The sequence below is a fragment of the Bubalus kerabau genome, chromosome 22 (assembly GCF_029407905.1).
Source record: "Bubalus kerabau isolate K-KA32 ecotype Philippines breed swamp buffalo chromosome 22, PCC_UOA_SB_1v2, whole genome shotgun sequence".
NCBI classification, from domain to species: domain Eukaryota; kingdom Metazoa; phylum Chordata; class Mammalia; order Artiodactyla; family Bovidae; genus Bubalus; species Bubalus kerabau.
Window position 1 is genome coordinate 20,255,127 of NC_073645.1, and position 10,306 is coordinate 20,265,432.

General features: G+C 46.9%; 1 protein-coding gene across 1 annotated transcript in view; it reads right to left on the reverse strand.

Annotated features, from left to right (window-relative positions):
* Positions 1-6,519: 6,519 nt before the first annotated feature.
* TLL2 (tolloid like 2) overlaps positions 6,520-10,306 on the reverse strand; it is a 148,949-nt gene continuing 145,162 nt past the window's right edge. Inside the window, exons 20-21 of the mRNA XM_055560672.1 lie at positions 8,682-8,932; positions 6,520-6,654 (exon numbers count right to left, since the gene is read on the reverse strand). Coding sequence (XP_055416647.1) covers positions 6,520-6,654; positions 8,682-8,932 — 386 coding nt within the window. The remainder of the gene's footprint in view (positions 6,655-8,681; positions 8,933-10,306) is intronic.

Here is a 10,306-nt window from a genome sequence, read left to right on the forward strand (position 1 = left end):
AATGAGTTTAGCTGAAACATTTACTCTGCACCCTTGTAGGTGGGGTTTTAAAAACAAAACCTTAATATTAAAATATAAGAGGCATCAGCAAATATCAGATGAGAATTTTTAATGATTAGTATTTCATACCAGTAGGAAAATAATTTCATATTTTAATGATTAGTATTTCGTACTAACCGGAAACTAATTTCATACTAATAGGAAAATAATTAAAAGCCAAGCTCCTTAACTTCCTTTCACTGAAGGTACAGTTATATTTGAATTAGAAGATGTGAGCTTTAAAAGCCTGGGTATTGTTGTTTATAGAAAGAAATGAAGGCTAGGCAGAGGAAAGATGCTCAGTCTCACTCACCATTTCCAACAGCTTCCCAAGAGCCTTCTCCAAACGCTGCCCTCGGCAACCTCGACTTTTTGCTTGTGTTATTGGCTTGTGTCTTGCATTTGTAGGAACATCTAACTGGGAGAGCAAGGGTGCCAAGAGAAGAGATGGCTCCACCAGAGCTCTGGCCAAGCCATTTATGGTCAGGGGAGTAGCCGAGTCGTTGGCCCATCCCTCAGGGGAGATGCTCTCCTGCTCCGTGGCCACCGTGTATGGCCCGGGTCACCTATGCTCTCTGCTTTCATTTTCTGTCCTTTTTACTTTCAAGCTCCTTCCTTGGTTACATCTTCATCTCAGCAAAGAACTCAGAGCTGGCCCGAGACCTCGGTGGCTCCTGCAGCCAACAGCTCTTTAGAAACAATGGGTTACACACAGGCTGAGTGAGGCTGGCCACTCCACCCCCAGTGGCCCCGCAGTGGCATTGATCACCGTCCAAGCAATGAGGGAATCAACACATCACCAGCATCGATGGAGGGGGTGCCTGGAGATGGTGGCTGGAGCCTGCTCTGTGTTGGAGGCAGGGCTGTACCTGCTTTAGGTGATGAGCATGAGTTGAGCCTCACCCTCATTCTTTTCTCACATTTTGATGCAGAGCCTCACAGAGCCGTTGACATGGACTGCCTTATATTTCCTATGAGTTCTCTGTTAGAAGTTCACTTCTTTAAAACAATGAAGGGGTTGGAATCTTATGTCAACAAAACAACAAAATTAAAACCAATAATTTGATCATTACAATGAGTGCATTCATTCATTCATTCAACAAATCTTTAACTTCTCTGTGTCAAGCATTATTCTGGGCTCTATTCTGGGGTTGGTGATAAAGACAAATGAGACTCCAACTCTAAGGGAATGTATGTTCCAGTGAGGCAGATGGACACCAGTCAGAACAGCACAGGGAAAATCATTATGGAGGAGCAAGTGGGGTGTATAAGGGAAGAGGACCTGGAGTGATGGGGAGGCAGTGGTCTCTGAGACATGACATTTAAGATGCACATGAAAAATAAGAAGAGGGTTCCAGGCAGAGGGAACAGGAAATTCAAAGGCCTGGTTCTAAAGCAGGCTTAGTGTGCTGGGATAGGAAGGAGGCCAGTGAACCTGGTGGGAGGGACCTGGAAAACCTGGAGGTTAAAAGCAGAGTGAGTTTGGGGCCTGTGATGTGAGCAGCAGGGCATGGTAAGATTTCCACAGTGCAGCAAAGGGAAGACTTTCAGGGGTTTGAGGAGACGATGACCTAAGTGGGGCTGACAATGATTACCTGCACTGCCTGGATTCCAAGGCATACAAGGGTGAACCCAGACTCTGGTTAGCAGAGTCCACGTGAGCGGTGACACTGGCTGCCCTGGGATGAGAGCAGTGGCAATGGAGAGCAGTGAGAGGCTGTGGCTTACTGAGGAAGCAGAGGCAGTGAGACTTGATGATGGAAGAAACGTGCAGGGGGGAGGGAAGAGGGGGAGGGGGAGATGGGAAGAAAGCCAATGCCTGGGGTTGGGATATAACTAACGGGGGTGGAGACACCATCTGTTCAGGCAGATGATCCTGGAAAATGGGGTGTGAGGATCCAGGCACTGGATGCCTTGCTTAACAAGACCAGCGTGGCCTTTGCTTCATGGGGCTTCAGGTCCCCAAGTCTCAGTGAGGCTTAAACTGAATCACTGGCGCCCAGAAGTCAGGGAGACAATGCAGCTCAGAGACCCCTGTTTGGAATGCCTTGACCACACTTCTGGACCCTGTGTGGTCTTAGGCAAGTGAAGTAACTTCTTCCAATCTCTGTCTCAATCTATAAAGTAGAGACACCATGTTTACAATACAGGTTACTATTTAAATCAGCACAACTGGTACAAAGTGTGTTCTATCTTTGCTTGGTAGGCATGAAATCGAACCCGGACCAGAGATCTGGACCAAGGAACTGGCGTTGGTGGCCCTGCCCCCTCTGGCTAAGCTGTCTGCGGATGGACAAGGCCAGCAAGGGCCTTTTTAACTCTGTCTTTGCTTTGCATCCACTGATCACCAACTCGTTCTCCAATGGACATGTTACTTCTTTGGAAGAACTGCTAAGAAAGTCAGTGAATGGGTGCTCTGGCCTAAGAGTCTGGGTCAGTCATGGTTTTCCAGTCATAGCATCAAAAGAGAAGTCCAATTTTTTTTCAGATGCCTAATCTTTAATTTAAGAAGAAATGAAATTGGTTGGGTGGGTGTAGGGATGCCAACAGAAAGAAGAGAGGTCGGGGACCCCGGCTCTGGGTCGCTCCTGAGGCTTCAGCAGCAAGAACTCCTAGATGGTGCTCTCAGGACATCCTTCCAGGGAAAACCAGCCCTGAAGAAGCTCAGCCCTCTCGCCCCTTGATCAGGACTCTAGTTTCAGGAGGAGAATCTGATGTGTCTTGAGCCAGGGGGTCTGGGACCTGGGACCCCTTGTTACACTGCTTGTTTGCACCTGGACAAATGTCTCCTTGAGCAACCAAACGCAACCAAACACAAAGAAACTATAAGGAACTAAAAATAACCGTGTGCATGGGCAGCTGGGGCAAATCATGAACAAGTTCCCAAAAGACCAAAACCACAATTGCCACTTGTAAGAAAGCCCCCTTATAAGAACTGTGACCTTCAGTTTTAGAGGCCACATGTGGTCCTCAGGCTCAAAACCAGATGGAGAATTGCTGGGGGACAAAGGGAAGATGGCTACCACGCCTAAGCCAGCGTGGTTATAGTAGAAACCATCTCCTCGATGTTCATGTTGTTAGATTTCCAGCCTGTCTGGGTCCAAGAAGGGGGGCGACTTTGAAGCCCTCTTCAGCTTTGCTCGTGACTTTCTGGGTCCAATAGGAGCCCTGTTCTGGAGCCAGGCTCTGGGTATTCACCAGATCATAGAAGGCCAGAGAGAAGGCCCCCCTTTTTGTACATGCTTCCCAAGTTCCTGTGATATTGGAGAAAAAGATCACCAAGAGGACTGAACTTGTCATACAAACCCAGGACATGTCAATAAATCCACATTCTTTAATGAAACAATTCTTTCTAGACATATGTTAGCTCCTTTCCACTTTCTTTTTGAAACTGACATTTCATGAAACGTACAATTACACAAGATAAAAAATACAGTATATTTATAGATAATCCTCTAAACGGTTTTTCTTTTTTTTTTTTTTAAAGAAATCTTCTAGGCATTTGGGATTATTTTTCAGAAGTTCAGTCTACAAAGGAAACTTGAAAACCATCTGCCAAAGCCTAGGGAACACTTGTTCACACATTGAACAATGACAATACCACGAATTATCTGAGATTTATCAAATGGACCAGATTGATGGCAAACCCCAGGGTGATTTGCTAGTTTTGTAAAAACAAGATTTTACACATGATGTAACCAGGTTGAGCATTTCATGAGTAACATAAAACTTAACTTTAGAGGAAAACCGTCTTATGGTGAATCAATGCACAGCCTCCTTCTCTGGTTGGAGAAATTCCACAGGCTGAAGTTAATTCCAGATCCTCACCCCGCCCTGGGATCCAGGTTCTAGCATTTGCTAGACCAGATGACACTAGAATTCGATCAGGCTGAAGACCTGGACCCCAAATGTTTCACCAGGTCATCAAGAGAATTCTCTGAGTTGAAGTCAACCTGCTTGGAGCTTTGCAACAGCCCCAAGGACAAAGCAGGCAGGGGTAACGTCCCGTGGGATGTGTACAGAAAGGTCACTGAGCATTTGGAAGAGCCAAGGCAGGGGCCTGGGTCTTTCTGCTGAGTGGACTTTCTCTCGTGAAGCCATCTGTTCAGTTCTTTGCAGAACCTGCGTTGTGTGTATGTCCCGTGAGTCTGAGCTTCCAGGGAAGCTGTCTGGCCAGCCCCAGCTGAATCAGAGCTTGTCTTTTCTGGGAATACGTCACTCACAGAAGGCCTAAAGAAAGGTTTTCATAAGCGTCTCATTGTTTCCAATTGGCCACAGGTTGATAATGGTTGAAGCTGTGTGTTTTTGAAAATCATACTAGAGAGAGAAAAACAAGTACCATTGTTTCACTAGAGCAGCAAAGACAGAGGCAGAGCTGACTCTGTTTCTGACTCCCTCTCACTTTTCCAGGGAATTCATCAATCTTATTCAGACTTCTAAAGGCTGAAACTACAGAATTTTCAAGTCCTCAGCGAGAGACCCTTAACAGCCACCTTCTGCATCCTGATTTTGGTGTCAACTTTGAAGATCAGATGGGACAAAATAAAAGCCCCCAAACAAAAAATCAGAGAAATGGAATCCACCCTATGAGGCGGGTAAGACCTGAACCACATGACAAGCTGTTCCAAGTGCTGAATCAAAGATCCTCCGGGACAGGGGCTGTGAAAGATCGCAATATAAGAATGCAGGTTGAACCTCCCTCCAGGGCCAAGAAAGGCCAAGAAAGGCTTGGTAAAAGTAGACCCATAAAACACAAGGCCGGTCCAGGAGGGCCTATTCAGTCAAGCCTATGGGTCAGCATTTATCACACTGCACTGATTAAGGCTCTGACAGTTGATCCTTTACATACATACATATATACAGACATATATTATAATTAATAATAATACTTTGATTTTTTTCTGTTTTAAGGAAAAAATATTCCCATGCATTTTTTTCTACCTTTCTTGTATTCTTATTTTTTTATGTCTTTTTATTTTAACTCCCAGCAATCTTTTTAACTAAACATAGTCCTTTGGGGCCATATTCTGATTTTCAAAAATATCACCTTTAAATGTTTTGCAAATATTTTGTTTCGAATGATGTTGATTCGTCCCCAAGGAATTCTGGTGCTGGGGAGCAATTTCAACTCTCACCAAAAATCTTCTCGTGTGCAATCCTGTGTTCAATACCAACCACACAGGACTTACGGCTATGTAAACATCATTTTAAAATTATTCCAACATAAATACTCTTTTTTAAAGCTAACATACCACAGCTTTTAGCTCATAATGCCCATAGATGCCTTAATGAAATGCCATTCAAAACTACCTCACTGTTTAAAGTACACCTGGAGGTTCTAAAATTATGTAAACAACATCCTCTCCACTTCTCCAAAGCGAGTGCCAATTGTGATGAATTCTAATTGAAAGTTGGTGACTGAATGCTGGTTAGTCTTGAGTGTCATCAATGCACTCTTTAACCCAACCAGCTTCAGGAAGTTAGTCACAGGTAGACTTGTTCCACAAAGTGTTGATTCTTACATAACTTATAATTAACCAGTTTTCACTGATGCTCATGAGGGACCTGAATGGTCCCCCATAAGATGTCTTTGCACGTTTTGCAAATACAGTTGGAATTGGTTGTCAAGAGTGGAAGTCAACCACAGCAAGGGCCTCCAAAGCTGGAAAAAGAGATATTATTGGCCCATGGAATCCCAAGGCCACGTGGAGTCTTCTCCAAGTCAGCGAGGGCAGGAGGACAAGTCAGGACGTCTTCTTTTCGGAAGACTAGGGACTCTCACCAGCAACTGTTCTGCTGAAGTCACAGCAGATGCCTTGGACCCTTAATGCAATTAGGGATAGGGAAAACCCAACATGAGCAAGGAGAGCTGAAGACACAGAGGACAAGTTGGGGGTCTCCTTGCTATGTGACAGTGATCCTCAAACACCAGCTTCCTCTGCATGATGCTTGCTGCAATGCCTGTTTTAGTCCCAATGCCCATATTCTTGGGCTTCTTGGGTGATGTGTCCCTGGCAGAGAGTTAATGTCTCCAGCCAAAGCTGTGAGGAACACGTGAGCTATGGCCAGTCTTTTATCCTCATTGCCTAGCGCTGACGGAAGATGCCCCGACTCCCAAGACACAGTCAGCCTGTGTCCTTACACGTAAGGAAGCACATCCAGAAACAGAGTCACCCAAGGGTAGGCTTCTGCCTCATAGGTGCAAAGGGCAAGGAGACAAACAGGCAACGCTTAAATAGCCAGTGACATCAAATCTTAATCTTTAAAGCTGCATGATTGGTAACACCGAGGCTGGAATCAAAGAAATATCTTCTCCCCTCCTTGTTCTGGCCAGATCAGCCAAATTCATCAGATACACACACTTCCAAGGCTAGATTTTGAGTTTTTGTTTGAGAATAATACTGTACACTGCTTTAGGGCAGATTCACAAGGTGCTATTGTTATAAAAACATTCTCAGTTCCTGTTTTTCAAGAACAACATTATTTCTTCATGTGTAGGGCATCCTGGAACTTGGTACTGGTATACCGGGCATGAAAGCCTTTCTTGTTAATGGTGTCATCAGTGTGGAATCGAATCATCAGAGAATCCCCTGCAGAGTAGATTTCTTCCAATGGCTGAGGCGGGGAGAAAGGAAAACCAGGGGGACTTTAAGCCAGTTGGCTGTGGTTAGAGTATTAAAATAAGGAGGATGAGACAAAGACACAGGAGAGACGCTGAAGGGCATCAAAACAAGCTGTTTTTTCAAAGAAAAGCTTTTCAAATTCTGCTCTCAAGAGCACCCCCACCCCCCTGTCCCAGCTCTACTTTTCCAAAGACAATTCTAAACGCACAGCTCTTACAGAATCTATTATTATTAAGTGCATCAGTTAATTAAGTGCACCTAAGCACTTTCAGGGCTTCCCTGGTGGCTCAGATGGTAAAGAATCTCCTACAATGCAGGAGACCTGGGTTTGATCCCTCCAAGATTCCCTGGAGAAGGGAATGGCAACCCACTACAGTACTCTTGCCTGGAGAATCCCATGGACAGAGGAGCCTGGCGGGCTACAGTCCACGGGGTAGCAAAGAGTTGGACGTGACTGAGTGACTAACACACACACATGCTGAAGGATTTTCAGATTTCATCTCATGTAAAGTTACAGCAGCTTTATAAGGTAGGCACTATCTCCATTCTATGCTTGAAAATCTAGTTGAAAATCTAGTTCACAACTCAATAGTCCCCAACCTCAGGTCTTCTGACTATAAAGTGTATATCATGAATCACCCAGCATTAGGGTCATCGCTGTGAAGTTCTCCCAGGAGATCTAAGACAAAGACCATTATTGAGGCCTCTGTCTTGTCCAAGGACAAAATGTGGGATGGAGTTGCTACGTCTGACAGAAAGGTTTCGCCAGGTGGTAGGTGAAAGGAAGCCAGGATCCCAGGCTGCAATCTGCCAGATTCTAATGGAACCAAACTGGGCTTCCTGTATATTTCACTGCTCAAGACCCTTCAAAGTTCTCCTCCACGTGTGGACCCCACAGTTTGAAAGCCTTTATCTCTCAAAGGCCTGCATCGGCTAAGCCACACTGTGTCATCCTTTTTCTTTTGGAGGGTGAGAGAAGATGAAGGGAAATTATTCAAAGATCCATACAAAGGCCAGTTTGAGGTTCTGTTTACCACATGCATTAATGACTCCAAAATGATTTTATTGTAAGTTCGGCCAGTTGCAAAGAGGCTTGAGCGATCAGCTCTGCAGGTGAAGGAAAAGACAGAGCTGGGAGCCCAGTGTGGGGAGTGTGATGCAGATGGAGGAGGACCAGGACACTGAACTGGTCTATGCTCTCACTGAGCACCAACTCAGTGCCAGGCCCTATGGCAGGTGCTGGGGAAATAGTGATGAGAACAGGCCTGCCCTGTCCTGAGGAGGTGGCCCAGGAAAAAGATGATAATGAAAACAATCATAATGACCTTGAACATAACTAATTTTTATAGTTAAAACAGTGATTCGTAATTTGTATAAGCATTTGGTTTCTACTGGGAGAGAGAATTGGGAGTATATGGAATACACAAGAGGATAATTAAAATATTTTTTTTTAAAAAGACCTGAAGGCTAAATAAAAATGGGGGTGTGAGGAGACAAACCCTCTGCAAAAGTAAGACAAACCCTCTGCAAAAGTGAAGTGAAAGTTGCGTGGGACTCTTTGTGACCCCATGGACTATGCAATCCATGAAATTCTCCAGGCCAGAATACTGGAGTGGGTAGCTGAGCCACCAGAATACTGGAATGGGTAGCCTATCCCTTCTCCAGGGGATCTTTCCCACCCAGGAATCAAACCGGGGTCTCCTGCATTACAGGCGGATTCTTTATCAGCTGAGCTACAGGGAAGCCCAGTCTGCAAAAAGGCAGCCCTAAAAGGAAGATGCTCTTCCCTAGCTGGCCTCTGCATTAGGCCTTCCTGACCTAGTCCCCCTTACCTCCCAGCCTCCTCTCCAGCTACCCTCCGGGTTTCCCTCTGCTCCAGCAGGACGGGCCTCCTGCCTTGTGCCCTAAGCAGCCGCAGGGGCCGCCAGGGCTGTGACCCACGTGTGTCTGACCGCTCAGTTCATGCTCTGGGTCCCCGCAGTGACCGCCTACCACCACCCCAGCATCCCCAGGACTCACCCCGGAGCCGCAGAAGCGGCCGAGCCTGGGCGCCGTGCTGTCGTAGCCGTCGAACGCCTCCATGTAGTCGTAGCCGCAGTCGGCTTCCTCCTCGACCTCAAACGTGCGGAAGATCAACTCCACGCCGTAGCCGTCCTCCGCCATGATCACCCAGTCGCAGCGGGCCTGGCTCGGGTAGTTGTTGTCCCCAAACTGGGCATGGGAATAGAGCTCTTTGGTCTGCACTTCGGCCTTCAGCCTGCCCCCACACTCTGGAGCAGAGAGAGAAGCGCGATGCCCCCTCGGCACAGAGAGGGCACGCTCTGCGCTGCACACCCCACCCCCAGCAACCCCGTCTCTCTTCACACCCGCTGTACAGGCCCGTTTTCTCTACAAAGCCTAGTGTTTGCTCTGTGCGAAAGGCTAAGCAAGTTTCATCACCCCATTTTGTTAGTCGCTCAGTCGTGTCCGACTCTTTGCAACCCATGGACTGTAGCCTGTCAGGGTCCTCTGTCCATGGAATTTTCCAGGCAAGAATACTGGAGTGGGTTGCCATTTCCTCCTCCAAAAAAACCCATTTTACAGAGAAGTAAAAGAAATCCAGAAGTTTCCAAGGTTCGCTGGGGAATCCAAATTAGCCCTTACATACACACCCAGGACCTATGTTCCCAGATTGGGCTATAGGGAGCCTCGGGGAACACCAGAGATGCCATAATAAAAGCCTTTCCTTCTCTCCAGTTATGGATATACAGGGCCAAGGGATGGTTTGCCCTACTGGTCGCCGGGATGTGGTTGGATCTTTACCACTTTGTTGTCTGGAAGCATCTGAAAAGGGCTCACTCCTGACGACAGATTTACCGTAATCTGTTATTTTTGCCAGCAGAGGGCGGCAAAAGCGCATCAAAACTGCTGCTGCTGCTGCTAAGTCACTTCAGTCGTGTCTGACTTTGTGCGACCCCATTGACCGCAGCCCACCAGGCTCCGCTGTCCCTGGGATTCTACAGGCAAGAACACTGGAGTGGGTTCAAAACTGCTGGTGAGGGCTCAAACCTGAAACCTCAGAATAGGTCTGGATTGCACCTGTATCTGGGCTTCCCTGATAGTTCCGCTGGTAAAGTATCTGCCCCCAAAGCGGGAGACCCCGGTTCTATTCCTGGGTCGATTCCTGGAAGATCCCCATCCCCTGGAGAAGGGGTAGTCTACCCACTCCAGTATTGCTGGGCTTTCCTGATGGTCCAGACGGTGGAGGAGGGCATGGCAACCTTCTCCAGTGTTCCTGCCTGGAGAATCACCATGGACAGAGGAACCTGGTGAGCTACAGCCCATAGGGTCCCAAAGAGTTGGACGCGACCAAGCAGCAGCAGCAGCACCTGCATTTGAGAGCCTGGCCACAGGCTAGCTTTCAAAAACCTTCTGCGGGTGTTACAGGTGAGCTATGCCTCAAACTTTGGACTTGTATTCTGTAGCTTTAGCTTCTATTTTTTACTAGGATGGTAACTCTGGTTGGCCTGAGCCCATCCTACATAACACATGATAAAAATATGTACATGAGAGTGATGGGCCATTAGAGAGTGACGGAATTTTGCAGGTAAATTCCCCCACTGCAGTTCTTAGTGTGCTCCCTGCCTCCTCCCCATGGTGTGCCT